The 19,222-nt window shown below is 42.0% G+C and overlaps 1 protein-coding gene across 5 annotated transcripts in view; it reads left to right on the forward strand.

The window, feature by feature from the left end:
• The window catches only part of G9a (histone-lysine N-methyltransferase G9a), a 188,644-nt gene that overhangs the window by 109,793 nt on the left and 59,629 nt on the right, over positions 1 to 19,222 (forward strand). For all 5 annotated transcript variants that reach the window (XM_071686979.1, XM_071686983.1, XM_071686980.1 and 2 more), the window contains 2 exons: positions 11,702 to 11,931; positions 19,015 to 19,187. In XM_071686979.1, coding sequence (XP_071543080.1) covers positions 11,702 to 11,931; positions 19,015 to 19,187 — 403 coding nt within the window. The remainder of the gene's footprint in view (positions 1 to 11,701; positions 11,932 to 19,014; positions 19,188 to 19,222) is intronic.

Below are 19,222 nucleotides of genomic sequence, written 5' to 3' on the forward strand. Positions count from 1 at the left end.
GACTGAGTTTGGTAAAGTGTGTGAAAGAAGAAAGTTAAGAGTAAATGTGAATAAGAGCAAGGTTATTAGGTACAGTAGGGTTGAGGTTCAAGTCAGTCGGGAGGTAAGTTTGAATGGAGAAAAACTTGAGGAAGTAAAGTGTTTTAGATATCTGGGAGTGGATCTGGCAGCGGATGGAACCATGGAAGCGGAAGTGGATCATAGGGTGGGGGAGGGGGAGAAAATCCTGGGAGCCTTGAAGAATGTGTAGAAGTCGAGAACATTATCTCAGAAAGCAAAAATGGGTATGTTTGAAGGAATAGTGGTTCGAACAATGTTGTATGGTTGCGAGGCGTGGGCTATGGATAGAGTTGTGCGCAGGAGGATGGATGTGCTGGAAATGAGATGTTTGAGGACAATGTGTGGTGTGAGGTGGTTTGATCGAGTAAGTAATGTAAGGGTAAGAGAGATGTGTGGAAATAAAAAGAGCGTGGTTGAGAGAGCAGAAGAGGGTGTTTTGAAATGGTTTGGGCACATGGAGAGAATGAGTGAGGAAAGATTGACCAAGAGGATATATGTGTCGGAGGTGGAGGGAACGAGGAGAAGTGGGAGACCAAATTGGAGGTGGAAAGATGGAGTGAAAAAGATTTTGTGTGATTGGGGCCTGAACATGCAGGAGGGTGAAAGGAGGGCAAGGAATGGAGTGAATTGGATCGATGTGGTATACCGAGGTTGACGTGCTGTCAGTGGAATGAATCAGGGCATGTGAAGCGTCTGGGGTAAACCATGGAAAGCTGTGTAGGTATGTATATTTGCGTGTGTGGACGTATGTATATACATGAGTATGGGGGTGGGTTGGACCATTTCTTTCGTCTGTTTCCTTGTGCTACCTCACAAACGCGGGAGACAGCGGCAAAAAAAAAAAAAAAAAAAAGATATTTATATTTGTTATACTTTGTCTCCACTGAAAGTGGATGGAGAGAAATGGGTGATTATTGGTGCATATACACCTAGGCATGAGAAGAAACATCATGAGAGGCAAGTGTTTTGGGAGCAGCTGAGTGAGTGTATTAGTAGTTTTAATGCACGAGACCGGGTTAAAGTGATGGGTGATTTGATTGCAAAGGCGAGTAATAAGGCAGTTGAGGGAATAATTGGTGTACATGGGGTGTTCATTGTTGTAAATGGAAATGGTGAAGAGCTGGTAGATTTATGTGCTGAAAAAGGACTGGTGATTGGGAATAGCTGGTTTAAAAAGAGAGATATACATAAGTACACATATGTAAGTAGGAGAGATGGCCAGAGAGCATTATTGGATTATGTGTTGATTGATAGGCACGCGAAAGAGAGACTTTTGGATGTTAATGTGCTGAGAGGTGCAACTAGAGGATTGTCTGATGATTATCTTGTGGAGGCGAATGTGAAGATTGGTAGAGGTTTTCAGAAAAGAAGAGAGAATGTTGGGGTGACGAGAGTGGTGAGAGTAAGTGAGCTTGGGAAGGAGACTTGTGTGAGGAAGAACCAGGAGAGAATGAGTACAGAATGGAAAATGGTGAGAACAAAGGATGTAAGGGGAGTGGGGGAGGAATAAGATGTATTTAGGGAAGCTGTGATGGCTTGTGCAAAAGATGCTTGTGGCATGAGAAGCGCGAGAGGTGGGCAGACAAGAAAGGGTTGTGAGTGGTGGGACGAAGGAGTAAGATTATTTGTGAAAGAGAAGAGAGAGGCATTTGGACGATTTTTGCAGGGAAAAAATGCAAATGACTGGGAGATGTATAAAAGAAAGAGGCAGGAGGTCAAGAGAAGGGTGCAAGAGATGAAAAGAGGGCAAATGAGAGTTGGGGTGAGAGAGTATCATTAAATTTTAGGGAGAATAGAAAATGTATTGGAAGGAGGTGAATAAAGTGCATAAGACAAGGGAACAAATGGGAACATCAGTGAAGGGGGCGAATGGGGAGGTGATAACAAGTACTCGTGATGTGAGAAGATGGAGTGAGTGTTTTGAAGGTTTGTTGAATGTGTTTGATGATAGAGTGGCAGATATAGGGTGTTTTGGTCGAGGTGGTGTGCAAAGTGAGAGGGTTAGGGAGAATGATTTGGTAAACAGAGAAGAGGTAATAAAAGCTTTGCGGAAGATGAAAGCTGGCAAGGCAGCGGGTTTGAATGGTATTGCAGTGGAATGTATTAGAAAAGGGGGTGACTGTATTGTTGACTGGTTGGTAAGGTTATTTAATGTATGTATGACTCATGGTGAGGTGCCTGAGGATTGGTGGAATGCTTGCATAGTGCCATTGTACAAAGGCAAAGGGGATAAAAGTGATTGCTCAAATTACAGAGGTATAAGTTTGTTGAGCAGGAGCAGGGGGCTAGAAACCCTCCCCTCCTTGTATTTTAACTTTCTAAAAGGGAAACAGAAAAAGGAGTCATGCGGAAAGTGCTCATCCTCCTCGAAGGCTCAGATTGGGGTGTCTTAATGTGTGTGTATGTAACCAAGATGAGAAAAAAGGAGTGATAGGTAGTATCTTTGAGGAAAGGAACCTGGATGTTTTGGCTCTGGGTGAAAGGAAGCTCAAGGATAAGGGGGAAGAGTGGTTTGGGAATGTCTTGGGAGTAAAGTCAGGGGTTAGTGAGAGGACAAGAGCAAGGGAAGGAGTAGCGCTGCTCCTGAAACAGGAGTGGTGGGAGTATGTGATAGAGTGTAAGAAAGTAAGCTCTAGATTGATATGGGTAAAACTGAAAGTGGATGGAGAGAGATGGGTGATTATTGGTGCATATACACTTGGGCATGAGAAGAAAGATCATGAGAGGCAAGTGTTTTGGGAGCAGCTGAGTGAGTGTGTTAGTAGTTTTGATGCACGAGACCGGGTTATAGTGATGGGTGATTTGAATGCAAAGGTGAGTAATGTAACAGTTGAGGGAATAATTGGTGTACATGGGGTGTTCATTGTTGTAAATGGAAATGGTGAAGAGCTTGTAGATCTGTGTGCTGAAAAAGGACTGGTGATTGGGAATACCTGGTTTAAAAAGAGAGATATACATAAGTATACATATGTAAGTAGGAGAGATGGCCAGAGAGCGTTATTGGATTACGTGTTAATTGATAGGCGTACGAAAGAGACTTTTGGATGTTAATGTGCTGAGAGGTGCAACTGGGGGATGTCTGATCATTATCTTGTGGAGGCAAAGGTGAAGATTTGTAGAGCATTTCAGAAAAGAAGAGAGAATGTTGGGGTGAAGAGAGTGGTGAGAGTAAGTGAGCTTGGGAAGGAGACTTGTGTGAGGAAGTACCAGGAGAGAATGAGTACAGAATGGAAAAAGGTGAGAACAAAGAAGGTAAGGGGAGTGGGGGAGGAATGGGATGTATTTAGGGAAGCAGTGATGGCTTGCGCAAAAGATGCTTTTGGCATGAGAAGCGTGGGAGGTGGGCAGATTAGAAAGGGTAGTGAGTGGTGGGATGAAGAAGTAAGATTGGTAGTGAAAGAGAAGAGAGAGGTATTTGGACGATTTTTGCAGGGAAATAATGCAAATGACTGGGAGATGTATAAAAGAAAGAGGCAGGAGGTCAAGAGAAAGGTGCAAGGTGTGAAAAAGAGGGCAGATGAGAATTGGGGTGAAAGGGTATCATTAGATTTTAGGGAGCATAAAAAGATGTTTTGGAAGGAGGTAAATAAAGTGTGTAAGACAAGGGAATCAATGGGACCTTCAGTGAAGGGGGCTAATGGGGAGTTGATAACAAGTAGTGGTGATGTGAGAAGGAGATGGAGTGAGTATTTTGAAGGTTTGTTGAATGTGTTTGATGATAGAGTAGCAGATTTAGGGTGTTTTGATCTAGGTGGTGTTCAAAGTGAGAGTGTTAGGGATAATGATTTGGTAAACAGAGAAGAGGTAGTAAAAGGTTTGCGGAAGATGAAAGCTGCCAAGGCAGCGGGTTTGGATAGTATTGCATTGGAGTCTATTAAAAAAAAGTGGGTGACTGTATTGTTGACTGGTTGGTAAGGTTATTTAATATATGTATGACTCAAGGTGAGGTGCCTGAGGATTGACGGAATGCTTGCATAGTGCCATTGTACAAAGGCAAAGGGGATAAAAGTGAGTGCTCAAATTACAGAGGCATAAGTTTGTTGAGTATTCATGGGAAATTATATGGGAGGGTATTGATTGAATGGGTGAAAGCATGTACAGAGCATAAGATTGGGGAAGAGCAGTGTGGTTTCAGAAGTGGTAGAGGATGTGTGGATCAGGTGTTTGCTTTGAAGAATGTATGTGAGAAATAATTAGAAAAGCAAATGGATTTGTATGTAGTATTTATGGCTCTGGAGAAGGCATATGATAGAGTTGATAGAGATGCTCTGTGGAAGGTATTAAGAATATATGGTGTGGGAAGCATGTTGTTAGAAGCAGTGAAAAGTTTTTATTGAGGATGTAAGGCATGTGTATGTGTAGGAAGAGAGGAAAGTGATTGGTTCTCAGTGAATGTTGGTTTGTGGCAGGGAGTGTGATGTCACCATGGCTGTTTAATTTGTTTATGGATGGGGTTGTTTGGGAGGTGAACGCAAGAGTTTTGGAAAGAGGGGCAAGTATGAAGTCTGTTGAGGATGAGAGAGCTTGGGAAGTGAGTCAGTTGTTGTTCGCTGATGATACAGTGCTGGTGGCTGATTTGTGTGAGAAACTGCAGAAGCTGGTGACTGAGTTTGGTAAAGTGTGTGAAAGGAGAAAGCTGAGAGTAAATGTGAATAAGAGCATGGTTATTAGGTACAGTAGAGTTGAGGGACAAGTCAATTGGGAGGTAAGTTTGGATGGAGAAAAACTCGAGGAAGTGAAGTGTTTTAGATATCTGGGAGTGGATTTGGCAGCAGATGGAACCATGGAAGCAGAAGTGAATCATAGGGTTGGGGAGGGGGCGAAAGTTCTGGGAGCATTGAAGAATGTATGGAAGTCGAGAACATTATCTTCAAAAGCAAAAATGGGTATGTTTGAAGGAATAGTGGTTCCAACAATGTTATATGGTTGCAAGGCGTGAGCTATAGATAGAGTTGTGTGGAGGAAGGTGGATGTGCTGAAAATGAGATGTTTGAGGACAATATGTGGTGTGAGGTGGTTTGATCGAGTAAGTGATAATAGAGTAAGAGAGATGTGTGGTAATAAAAAGAGTGTGGTTGAGAGAGCAGAAGAGGGTGTTTTGAAATGGTTTGGTCACATGGAGAGAATGAGTGAGGAAAGATTGACCAAGAGGATATACGTGTCAGAGGTGGAGGGAACGAGGAGAAGTGGGAGACCAAATTGGAGGTGGAAAGATGGAGTGAAAAAGATTTTGAGTGATCGGGGCCTGAACATGCAGGAGGGTGAAAGGTGTGCAAGGAATAGAGTGAATTGGAACGATGTGGTATACCGGGGTCGATGTGCTGTCAATGGATTGAACCAGGGCATGTGAAGCGTCTGGGATAAACCATGGAAAGTTGTGTGGGGCCGGGATGTGGAAAGGGAGCTGTGGTTTCGGTGCATTATTACATGACAGCTAGAGACTGAGTTGAATGAAAGTGGCCTATGTTGTCTTTTCCTAGCGCTACCTCATGCACATGAAGGGGGAGGGGGTTGTTATTTCATATGTGGCGAGATGGCGATGGGAATGAATAAAGGCAGCAAGTATGAATTATGTACATGTGTATATATGTTTATGTCTGTGTGTGTATATATATGTTGAGATGTATAGGTATGCATATTTGCGTGTGTGGATGTGTATCTATATACATGTGTATGTGGGTGGTTTGGGCCATTCTTTCGTCTGTTTCCTTGCGCTACCTCGCTAACGCAGGAGACAGTGACAAAACAAAATAAATGAATATATATAAGTTTGTTGAGTATTCGTGGGAAATTATATGGAAGGGTATTGATTGAGAGGGTGAAGGCATGTAGAGAGCATCAGATTGGGGAAGAGCAGTGTGGTTTCAGAAGTGGTAGAGGTTGTGTGGATCAGGTGTTTGCTTTGAAGAATGTATTTAAGAAATACTTAGAAAAGGAAATGGATTTGTATATAGCATTTATGGATGTGGAGAAGGCATATGTTAGAGTTGATAGGGATGCTCTGTGGAAGGTATTAAGAATATATGGTTTGGGAGGCAAGTTGATAGAAGATTGGTTCCCAGTGAATATAGGTTTGCGGCAGGGGTGTGTGATGTCTCCGTGGTTGTTTAATTTGTTTATGGATGGGGTTGTTAGGGAGGTGAATGCAAGAGTTTTGGAAAGAGGGGCAAGTATGTAGTCTGTTGTGGATGAGAGAGAGCTTGGGAAGTGAGTCAGTTGTTGTTTGTTGATGATACAGCACTGGTAGCTGATTCGTGTGAGAAACTGCAGAAGCTGGTGACTGAGTTTAGTAAAGTGTGTGAAAGAAGAGAGCTGAGAGTAAATGTGAATAAGAGCAAGGTTATTAGGTACAGTAGGGTTGAGGGACAAGTCAATTAGGAGGTACGTTTGAATGGAGAAAAACTGGAGGAAGTGAAGTGTTTTAGATATGTGGTAGTGGATCTGGCAGCAGATGGAACCGTGGAAGTGGGAGTGAATCATAGGGTTGGGGAGGGGGCGAAAGTTCTGGAAGCGTTGAAGAATGTGTGGAAGTCGAGAACATTATCTCGGAAAGCAAAAATGGGTATGTTTGAGGGAATAGTGGTTCCAACAATGTTAAATGGTTGCGAGGCATGGGCTATGGATAGAGTTGTGTGGAGGAGGATGGATGTGCTGGAAATGAGATGTTTGAGGACAATATGTGGTGTGAGGTGGTTTGATCGAGTAAGTAATAACAGGGTAAGAGAGATGTGTGGTAATAAAAAGAGTTTGGTTGAGAGAGCAGAAGAGGGTGTTTTGAAATGGTTTGGTCACATGGAGAGTATGAGTGAGGAAAGATTGACCAAGCGGATATATGTGTCATAGGTGGAGGGAACGAGGAGAAGTGGGAGACCAAATTGGAGGTGGAAAGATGGAGTGAAAAAGATTTCGAGTGATCGGGGCCTGAACATGCAGGAGGGTGAAAGGTGTGCAAGGAACAGAGTGAATTGGAAAGATATGGTATACCAGGGTTGACGTGCTGTCAATGGATTGAACTAGGGTATGTGAAGCGCCTGTGGTAAGCCATGGAATGTGGAAAGGGAGCTGTGGTTTCAGTGTATTATTACATGACTGCTAGCGACTGAGTGTGAACGAATGTGGCCTTTGTTGTCTTTTCCTAGCGCTACCTTGCGCACATAAGGTGGGGGAGGGGGTTGTTATTTCATGTATGGCTGGGTGGCAATGGGAATGAATAAAGGCAGCAAGTATGAATTATGTAGATGTGTATATATGTATATGTCTGTGTGTATATATATGTATACATTGAGATGTATAGGTATATATATTTGCGTGTGTGGACGTGTATGTATACACATGTGTATGTTGGTGGGTTGGGCCATTCTTTCGTCTGTTTCCTTGCGCTGCCTTGCTAACACGGGAGACAGCGACAAAGCAAAATAAATAAATAATTAAATATAGGGGAGAAAGAATACTTCCCACACATTCGTCACGTGTCGTTGAAGGCGTCTAAAGGGGACGGGAGCGTGGGGCTGGAAACCCTCCCGTCCTTGTATTTTAACTTTCTAAAAGGGGAAACAGAAGGAGTCACGCGGGGAGTGCTCATCCTCCTCGAAGGCTCAGATTAGGGTGTCTAAATGGGTGTGGATGTAATCAAGATGAGAAAAAAGGAGAGATAGGTGGTATGTTTGAGGAAAGGAACCTGAATGTTTTGGCTCGGAGTGAAATGAAGCTCAAGGGTAAAGGGGAAGAGTGGTTTGGGAAAATCTTGGGAGTAAAGTCAGGGGATAGTGAGAGGACAAGAGCAAGGGAAGGAGTAGCACTACTCCTGAAACAGGAGTTGTGGGAGTATGTGGTATAGTGTAAGAAAGTAAACTCTAGATTGATATGGGTGAAACTGAAAGTGGATGGAGAGAGATGGGTGATTATTGGTGCATATGCACCTGGGCATGAGATAAAAGATCATGAGCGGCAAGTGTTTTGGGAGCAGCTGAGTGAGTGTGTTAGTAGTTTTGATACATGAGACCGGGTTATAGTGATGGTGGATTTGAATGGAAAGGTGAGTAATGTAACAGTTGAGGGAATAATTGGTGTACATGGGGTGTTCATTGTTGTAAATGGAAATGTTGAAGAGCTTGTAGATTTGTGTGCTGAAAAAGGCCTGGTGATTGGGAATACCTGGTTTAAGAAGAGAGATATACGTAAGTATACGTATGCAAGTAGGAGAGATGGCCAGAGAGCATTATTGGATTACGTGTTCATTGATAGGCGCGCGAAAGAGACTTTTGGATGTTAATGTGCTGAGAGGTGCAACTGGAGGGATGTCTGATCATTATCCTGTGGAGGTGAAGGTGAAGATTTGTAGAGGTTTTCAGAAAAGTAGAGAGAATGTTAGGGTGAAAAGAGCAGTGACAGTAAGTGAGCTTGTGAAGGAGACTTGTGTGAGGAAGTACCAGGAGAGACTGAATACAGAATGGAAAAAGGTGAGAGCAAAGGACGTAAGGGGAGTGGGTGAGGAATGGGATGTATTTAGGGAAGCAGTGATGGCTTGTGCAAAAGATGCTTGTGTCATGAGAAGCATGGGAGGTGGGCAGATTAGAAAGGGTAGTGAGTGGTGGCATTAAGAAGTAAGATTATTGATGAAAGAGAAGAGAGAGGCATTTGGACGATTTTTGCAGGGAAATAATGCAAATGAGTGGGAGATGTATAAATGAAAGTCCCTTAACCTTACTTTACCTAATAACCTTGCTCTTATTCACGTTTATTCCCAGCTTTCTTTTTTCACTCGCTTTACCAAACTCAGTCACCACTTCTGCATTTTCTTATCTGAGTCAGCCACCAGCACTGTATCATCAGCGAACAACAACTGACCCACTTCCCAAGCCCTCTCATCCACAACAGACTGCATACTTGCCCTTCTCTCCAAAACTCTTGCATTCACCTCCCTAACAACCCCATCCATAAACAAATTAAACAACCATGGAGACATCACACAACCCTGCTGCAAACCGACATTCACTGGGAACCAGTCACTTTACTCTCTTCCTACTCATACACATGCTTTACATCCTCGATAAAATCTTTTCACTGCTTCTAGCAACTCAACTCCCACACCATATACTGTTAATACCTTCCACAGAGCATCTCTATCAACTCTATCATACGCCTTCTTCAGATCCATAAATGCTACATGCAAATCCATTTGGTTTTCTGTGTATTTCTCACATACATTCCTCAAAGCAAACACCTGATCCACACATCCTCTACCACTTCTGAAACTACACTGCTCTTCCCCAATCTGATGCTCTGTGCATGCCTTCACCCTCTCAGTCAATATCCTCCCATATAATTTCCCATGAGTACTCAACAAACTTATACCTCTGTAATTTGAACATTCAGCTTTATCCCCTTTTCCTTTGTACAATGGCACTATGCATGGATTCCACCAATCCTCAGGCACTTCACCGTGAACCATACATACATTGAATATCCTCACCAACCAGTCAGCAACACAGTCACCCCCTTTTTTTAATATATTCCACTGCAGTACCATCCAAACTTGCCGCCTTGCCAGCTTTCATCTTATGCAAAGCTTTCACTACCTCTCCTCTGTTTACCAAATCATTCTCCCTGACCCTCTCACTTCACACACCACCTCAACCAAAACACCCTATACCTGCCACTCTCTCATCACACACATTCAACAAACTTTCAAAATATTCTCTTCATCTCCTTCTCACCACACCAATACTTGTTATTACCTCCCCATTAGCCCTCTTCACCGATGTTCCCATTTGTTCTCTTGTCTTATGCACTTTATTTACTTCCTTCCAAAACATATTTTTCTTCTCCCTGAAATTTAATGATACTCTCACCACAACTCTCATTTGCCCTCTTTTTGACCTCTCGCACCTTTCTTTTGACCTCCTGCCTCTTTCTTTTATACATCTCCTAGTCATTTACACTATATCCCCGCAAAAATCAACCAAATGCCTCTCTCCTCTCTTTCGATAAGAATTTTAATTCTTCATCCCACCACTCACTCTATCCTTTCTAATCTACCGCCTCCCACCTTTCTCATGCCACAAGCATCTTTTGCACAAGCCCTAACTGCTTCCCTAAATACATCCTATTCCTCTCCCTCTCCCTTTATGTCCTTTCCTCTTCCCTTTTTCCATTCTGCACTCAGTTTTTCTTGGTACTTCTTCACATATGTTTCCTTCCCAGGCACACTTACTGTCACCACTCTCTTCACCCCAACATTCTCTCTTCTTTTCTGAAAACCTCTCCAAATCTTCACCTTTGCCTCCACAAGATAATGATCAGACATCCCCCCAGTTGCACCTCTCAGCACCTTAATATCCAAAACTCTCTTTCACACGCCTATCAGTTAACATGTAATCCAGTAACGCTTTCTGGCCATCTCTCCTACTTACATACGTATGCTTATGTATATCTCTCTTTTTAAACCAGGTATTCCCAATCACCAGTCCTTTTTCAGCACACAAATCTACAAGCTCTCCACCACTTCCATTTACAACACTGGACACCCCATGTACACCTATTATTCCCTCAACTGCCACATTATTCACCTTTGCATTCAAATCACCTATTACTATAACCTGGTCTTGTGCATCAAAACTGCTAACACACTCACTCAGCTGCTTCCATAACACTTGCGTCTCATGATCTTTCTTCTCATGCCCAGGTGCATAGTCACCGATAATCACCCATCTCTCTCCATCCACTTTCAGTTTTACTCATATCACTCTATCACATACTTCCACAACTCCTGTTTCAGAAGTAGTGCTACTCCTTCCTTTGCTCTTGTCCTCTCACCAACCCCTCATTTTACTCCCAAAATGTTCCCAAACCACTCTTCCCCTTTACCCTTGAGCTTCATTTCACTCCGAGCCAAAACATCCAGGTTCCTTTCCTCAAAAATACTACCTATCTCTCCTTTTTTCTCATCTTGGTTACACCCACACACATTTAGACACCCCAATCTGAGCCTTCGAGGAGGATGAGCACTCCCCGCATGACTCCCTCTTCTGTTTCCCCTTTTAGAAAGTTGAAATACAAGGAGGGGAGGGTTTCTAGACCCCCACTCCCGTCCCCTTTAGTTGCCATCTACGATGCCGGAAATGCGTAGGAAGTATTCTTTCTCCCCCATCCCCAGGGATACATGTATATGTAGGGGAGAAAGTATACTTAGTAACTTCTATGATGGGCAGGGAATACATGGGAAGTATGGCCTTGATTTTGGCCTCAGTTGCCCATACCATCTCAGCTAACACGATAAAGATCATATAAGTTTTATTTCCCTAGACAGATAGATATAAGTTGCACCTCGAATAGGTAAGCCATTGAACTTTATTGTGGATTCCAGTCTCTGGTTTTAGTGCTTTATACATGACAAAAATAAAGTGGGAAGTGTGCACTTAAGGCCATTCTCTATTTGTTCCTGATGCCCCCTTACTTAATTAAGCAGATAAATCAGTGTACTATGAAATGAAAGTACACTTTGACCTGATAACTGAAGCATGCCAAAAGAAAAACCTCTCATACCCATAAACACCTGATAGTGAGTTACTGGAATTCTATTATAAACTGCTGTGAAATCACTAAGTGAAATGATAGGCTCCTCTGTTTATATTTGTTTCAGTGCATGGTTTGAATCCCAACGTGAAGGTTAAGGAATATGGGAATCAGACAGGCATGCATGTTGCAGCGGCATATGGCAACCTTGCAGCCCTCCACATATTGGCTCTCGCTGGTGCAACGATAGATATGACTGATACACAGCTTATGACACCACTGATGGTTGCAATTACCAAAGAACAGAATAGCATAGTACATTACTTGATACAAGCAGGAGCATCACTAATGGCTAAGGTAAGCTGTTTATAGTAGTTACTAGATTATCATAAATCTTCTCTCATGCTTTTCCCTTTTGTGGCTTTTAGAGAGTTTTCTTGTTGAACTATGGTAGAATCTACAAAAATGTTAGTAGTTCTTAAGAATTGTGAAGAGGGAAATCATGTTTTATGCCCTGGTCTGAATTAGTTTGACTGGTTTAATGTTCAACATATATATAATTCTTTTGGTACAAAGTAGTATATAACACACACAAACACACATGGTCAAGGAATGTAAGAGAAAATAAAGGTTTATGAGGCTTGGCTTTACTGTCAAGAGATAACATGAAATACTTAGGAACTCATGTGGAAAATGGTTCCTATAGAGAATGCATTATGGGAAAGGTGTTGGTAGGGAGAAATAGTACATTTTTTTTGATAGTGTATAACCCTCTTATGAAAGCATAGTAGCCGGATCACATTTTTATGGAAAATAATGAAGGTACAGATGGTAGCAAGATAAGGCATTCATAGTGACAGAACTGTTCTAATACTGTGGAAGTTTAAATCTGATCAAAGAGGAAGTCCTAGATTTGTAAGGGAGAAGAAAATTCTTTGGTTATTACTTCTTATGACAGTGTGCAGGAAAATCTCTTACAGTAGCACCTCTTGGATCCCTGTAGAACTGGAAGATGAGCTATACTAATATTATATGATCTCAGTTTAACACATAATATCCATGAACCAGACAGAGAACAGCAGGTTTAGTGCTCCAGTTGGGAAGATTGATCATGTAATGCTTGAAATTGAATTGTTGTCACTGAATAGTTTGCAGTGAAATCTGAGAGGAAAACAAATCTTAAAATGAGGTACAAGGTTGCTAATTGTGAAGGATGTAGACTGAGAAAGGAATTGCATAGTTAGAATATGGTGAGGGGTTCAGTGAAAAATGTGGGAGGGGAGTCTACTACTGGAATGGAAAGGGTCATTTAGGCACTTTTTTAAGACAAATAAGGCGAGGAGCAGAAAATGTATGAACATTGTGAAAGGGAATAAAAGATACATGGCTGTTCAGTAAGTTCATTTTGAGTAGATTATCAGTCTAGGATATAACATACACACACACATGTTGTCAGTTTAGAGCCAAGTAATCAGACTGAAGATTTAGATATGATGAGGATTAGGGATATTTCAATTATTTTTTAATAGTAGATGTGAGAGTAAGTGAGCTTGGGAAGGAGACTTGTGTGAGGAAGTGCCAGGAGAGACTGAGTACAAAATGGAAAAAGGTGAGAACAAAGGACGTAAGGGGAGTGGGGGAGGAATGGGAAGTATTTAGGAAAGCAGTGATGGCTTGCGCAAAAGATGCTTGTGGCATGAGAAGCGTGGGAGGTGGGCAGATTAGAAAGGGTAGTGAGTGGTGTGATGAAAAAGTAAGATTATTTGTGAAAGAGAAGACAGAGGCATTTGGACGATTTTTGCAGTGAAATAATGCAAATGAATGGGAGATGTATAAAAGAAAGAGGCAGAAGGTCAAGAGAAAGGTGCAAGATGTGAAAAAAGGGCAAATGAGAGATGGGGTGAGAGAGTATCATTAAATTTTAGGGAGAATAAAAAGATGTCTTGGAAGGAGATAAATAAAGTGCGTAAGACGAGGGAACAAATGGGAACTTCAGTGAAGGAGGCTAATGGGGAGGTGATAACAAGTAGTGGTGATGTGAGAAGGAGATGGAGTGAGTATTTTGAAGGTTTGTTGAATGTGTTTGATGATAGAGTGGCAGATATAGGGTGTTTTGGTCAAGGTGGTGTGCAAAGTGAGAGGGTTAAGGAAAATGATTTGGTAAACAGAGAAGAGGTAGTAAAAGCTTTGCGGAAGATGAAAGCCGGCAAGGCAGCGGTTTTGGATGGTATTGCAGTGGAATTTATTAGAAAAGGGGGTGACTGTATTGTTGACTGGTTGGTAAGGTTATTTAATGTATGTATGACTCATGGTGAGGTGCCTGAGGATTGGCGGAATGCTTGCATAGTGCCATTGTACAAAGGCAAAGGGGATAAAAGTGAGTGCTCAGATTTGCGGCAGGTTTGCGGCAGGGGTGTGTGATGTCTCCATGGTTGTTTAATTTGTTTATGGATGGGGTTGTTAGGGAGGTAAATGCAAGAGTTTTGGAAAGAGGGGCAAGTGTGAAGTCTGTTGGGGATGAGAGAGCTTGGGAAGTGAGTCAGTTGTTGTTCGCTGATGATACAGCGCTGGTGGCTGATTCATGTGAGAAACTGCAGAAGCTGGTGACTGAGTTTGGAAAAGTGTGTGGAAGAAGAAAGTTAAGAGTAAATGTGAATAAGAGCAAGGTTATTAGGTACAGTAGGGTTGAGGGTCAAGTCAATTGGGAGGTGAGTTTGAATGGAGAAAAACTGGAGGAAGTGAAGTGTTTTAGATATCTGGGAGTGGATCTGGCAGCGGATGGAACCATGGAAGCGGAAGTGGATCATAGGGTGGGGGAGGGGGCGAAAATTCTGAGGGCCTTGAAGAATGTGTGGAAGTCGAGAACATTATCTCGGAAAGCAAAAATGGGTATGTTTGAAGGAATAGTGGTTCCAACAATGTTGTATGGTTGCGAGGCGTGGGCTATGGATAGAGTTGTGCGCAGGAGGATGGATGTGCTGGAAATGAGATGTTTGAGGACAATGTGTGGTGTGAGGTGGTTTGATCGAGTGAGTAACGTAAGGGTAAGAGAGATGTGTGGAAATAAAAAGAGCGTGGTTGAGAGAGCAGAAGAGGGTGTTTTGAAGTGGTTTGGGCACATGGAGAGGATTAGTGAGGAAAGATTGACCAAGAGGATATATGTGTCGGAGGTGGAGGGAACAAGGAGAAGAGGGAGACCAAATTGGAGGTGGAAAGATGGAGTGAAAAAGATTTTGTGTGATTGGGGCCTGAACATGGAGGAGGGTGAAAGGAGGGCAAGGAATAGAGTGAATTGGAGCGATGTGGTATACCGGGGTTGACGTGCTGTCAGTGGATTGAAGCAAGGCATGTGAAGCGTCTGGGGTAAACCATGGAAAGCTGTGTAGGTATGTATATTTGCGTGTGTGGACGTATGTATATACATGTGTATGGGGGGGGGTTGGGCCATTTCTTTTGTCTGTTTCCTTGCGCTACCTCGCAAACGCGGGAGACAGCGACAAAGTATAATAAAAAAAAAAAAAAGAAAGTTTGTTGAGTATTCCTGGTAAATTATATGGGAGGGTATTGATTGAGAGGGTGGAGGCAGATTTTGGAAGAGCAGTGTGGTTTCAGAAGTGGTAGAGGATGTGTGGATCAGTTGTATGCTTTGAAGAATGTACATGAGAAATACTTAGAAAAGCAAATGGATTTGTATGTAGCATTTATGGATCTGGAGAAGGCATATGATAAAGGTGATAGAGATGCTGTGTGGAAGGTATTAAGAATATATGGTGTGGGAGGCAAGGTGTTAGAAGCAGTGAAAAGTTTTTATCGAGGATGTCAGGCATGTGTATGTGTAGGAAGAGAGGAAAGTGATTGGTTCTCATTGAATGTAGGTTTGCAGCAGGGTTGTGTGATGTCTCCATGGTTGTTTAATTTGTTTATGGATGGGGTTGTTAGGGAGATGAATGCAAGAGTTTTGGAAAGAGGGGCAAGTATGCAGTCTGTTGTGGATGAGAGAGCTTGGGAAGTGAGTCAGTTGTTGTTTGCTGATGATACAGTGTTGGTGGCTGATTCATGTGAGAAACTGCAGAAGCTGGTGACTGAGTTTGGTAAAGTGTGCGAAAGAAAAAAGCTGAGAGTAAATGTGAATAAGAGTAAGGTTGTTAGGCACACTAGGGTTGAGGGTCAAGTTAATTGGGAAGTAAGTTTGAATGGAGGAAAACTGGAGGAAGTGAAGTGTTTTAGATATCTGAGAGTGGATCTGGAAGCAGATGGAACCATGGAAGCAGAAGTGAATCATAGGGTGGGGGAGGAGCGAAAGTTCTGGGAGCATTGAAGAATGTGTGGAAGTCGAGAACATTATCTCGGAAAGCAAAAATGGGTATGTTTGAAGGAATAGTGGTTCCAACAATGTTATATGGTTGCGAGGCGTGGGCTATGGATAGAGTTGTGCGCAGGAGGGTGGATGTGCTGGAATTGAGATGTTTGAGGACAATATTTGGTGTGAGGTGGTTTGATTGAGTAAGTAATGATAGGGTAAGAGAGATTTGTAGTAATAAAAAGAGTGTGGTTGAGAGAGCAGAAGAGGGTGTTTTGAAATGGTTTGGGCACATGGGGAGAATGAGTGAGGAAAGATTGACCAAGTGGATATCTGTGTCAGAGGTGGAGGGAACGAGGAGAAGTGGGAGACCAAATTGGAGGTGGAAAGATGGAGTGAAAAAGATTTTGAGTGATCGGGGCCTGAACATGCAGGAGGGTGAAAGGCATGCAAGGAATAGAGTAAATTGGAACGATGTGGTATACCGGGGTCAACATGCTGTCAATGGATTGAACCAGGGCATGTGAAGCATCTGGGGTAAACCATGGAAAGTTGTGTGGGGCCTGGATGTGGAAAGGGAGCTGTGGTTTCAGTGCATTATTACATGACAGCTAGAGACTGAGTGTGAATGAATGTGGCCTTTGTTGTCCTTTCCTAGCGCTACCTCACACACATGAAGGGGGAGGGGGTTGTTATTTCATGTGTGGTGGGGTGGCGATGGGAATGAATAAAGGCAGACAGTATAAATTATGTACATGTGTATATATGTATATGTCTGTGTGTGTATATATATGTATACATTGAGATGTATAGGTATGTATATTTGCGTGTGTGGATGTGTATGTACATACATGTGTATGTGGGTGAGTTGGGCCATTCTTTCGTTTGTTTCCTTGCGCTACCTCGCTAACGTGGGAGACAGCGACAAAGCAAAATATAAAATAAATAAATAAGATGTTAGAAGAGCAATTGTAGGTCAGATTGAATGGAAGCATTTTGAGCTGACATAACATGAATGGGGATGCTAGTCTCACTTGACAAATCAGTTTTTATGTTTTTTTCATAACATATTTGCCATTTCCTGCGTTAGTGAGGTAGCGTTAAGAACAGAGGACTAGCCTTCGAGGAAATATCGTCACTTGACCCCCTTCTCTGTTCCTTCTTGAAAATTGATAATAGAAGGAGAGGATTTCCAGACCCCCACTCCCTCCCCTTTTAGCCACCTTTTACAACATGTAGGGAATATGTGGGATGTATTCTTTCTCCACCATCCCTTGGGATAAAGTGAAAAATTAAGAACTTTGAGTGTAGAAGTCCATTTTTCACTATAATTTACTATGCATGGGTGTATGTGAGTGATGTAGTAGAGACTATGTGTGTCTGATCCAACCCATTGAATTGGGATTGAAGTATTGATGATAGAGTAGAATAGAAGAGAAGTGCTCAGTGTAGAACAGAAGGAATTATGTAAAAATCTGAATGCAAAACTCTAGGGTCTTCTCGGTGGAGGACATATTATTCCTAGCATTGGAGAAATGGGAGGGGTAGGTGACCAAAAAAATATGAAGATCATTAGACACTTCTGTGGTGTAGTGGTTAGTATTCCTGACCATGATGCAGTCTTGGGCCACCCAGGGTTTAGCACATAAGTTCAAATCCTGATTGCAGTAGTTGGTCCACAGTCAACTCAGCAGTTCATCCACCCTTAGGTTTGGTTGAGAAAATGGGTATCTGGCTTAGACTAGGGTATATTTACTTACAGTGTTAATGAGATGGCCTTGCTTAGGACCTCAGTTGCCCGTGCCATCTCAGGTAACATTAAAAAAAAAAGATAAAAGGATATTATAGGATTTTTGTCTAATTAAGATAAGACCCGGATGAAATATTCCCTTATGTATTTAAGAAGTATGACAGACCACCTGAGTTGGTGTTCAGAAAATCATTGGAGGAGGGATTAGTTCATGGAAGACTACTACTAAACAACAACATTCCTTATGCCTACCTGAGAATATTGAGTGAAACATCTTTTTTGCTGAGGCATTTTGAAACCCCTCTCTGCAAGGAGATTAAAAGGTTGATTTTGTTGGCCCAACCTAACCAGTATATCAGAGTCCAAGATATCAGAAAGGTAATTTCTGAGGAGTTTAACAAAAGAAGTCTTCAGCATTCATCAGACACCATTGTCAAGTGTTTCCTTATGTAGTAGCATTGGGTATGCCACCCATGAGGCAGAGAATTGCTCATGTGCCACCAGATAGCTTGAAAGATGTATATGCAGTCATCTTTACCTTGGAAAACAAATGTTTTTTTAACCTTCTGCCTCCATGTTGGTATACTCCTGGGACAGACTGACCTTGAAGGGAAAAATGAGTTTTGAAGAATGAAAAACTATTTCTCTTCAAGATGGTGTTTCTTGAGCAAAGTTTGTGGTTGTTATATCCTGCAATACCTCTTCTTCTCTTTTGTAAAAATCTTTTTCTAACTGTTGGTAACCACTGTTAGGGTGATATCCCCCTTCTAGCAATTATGAGGTGGCCAAGTGGGAGTGATTGGCAGAAGGCAGATCCACAAGCAAGCTTTGCTGTAACCGCTGGATGGGTGGTTAGTGAGGGATGAGAGGCCGTAGATCAATAAAAGGCAAGGGTTAGAGGATTCTGCCCCTTGGGGACCATTGAGTATTTTTCATGATTGTGAAACACCTAGAGAGAAGCAGATTTTCCTTTTTCATAACTCATTTTTCTGGATTGTAGAAGAGAAAGGGAGAGTGAGTGGTGTTGAAGAGGCTGTATGTACTTGATCCATCTCATCGAATGGGAAAAGGAATGATGATGATTGATAGATATGGATAACTGACACCAAGTGATTTTTTTTTCATTTTGAAATTTGATACCATGATTTAATACCTTTGAGATATTTTCATGTATATATGATACAGTATATTGTGATTTAGGATGAAAATTTTTATGATATTCGCTAGCCTGTGCAGAGATACGGATGTTTGGAGGAGGTCTTGCTTGAACCAGCTTAATTTATTGAAGGTAATTTTAATGTGTTTTTATTCATTTTTTCTTTTCTAATTTTGGAATTTATTGATGTTAATTCTAACATTTTTTTTTATTCATTTATTCTTTTTTGACTAGACTCAAGATGGTATGACATGCCTACACCTAGCTGCAAAATGTGGAAACTTTGTAGCTTGTCAACACATCTTGGACTCAGGGAGACTTACTAGACATGCTGTGAACATGCAGGATGAAGGAGGTTGGACTCCACTTGTTTGGGCCTCTGAAAATAAGTTCATTAATGTTGTAAAGTGAGTATATAATTTGATGCATGTAGTAAGTAATA

The sequence above is a fragment of the Panulirus ornatus genome, chromosome 43 (genome assembly GCF_036320965.1).
Source record: "Panulirus ornatus isolate Po-2019 chromosome 43, ASM3632096v1, whole genome shotgun sequence".
NCBI lineage: Eukaryota > Metazoa > Arthropoda > Malacostraca > Decapoda > Palinuridae > Panulirus > Panulirus ornatus.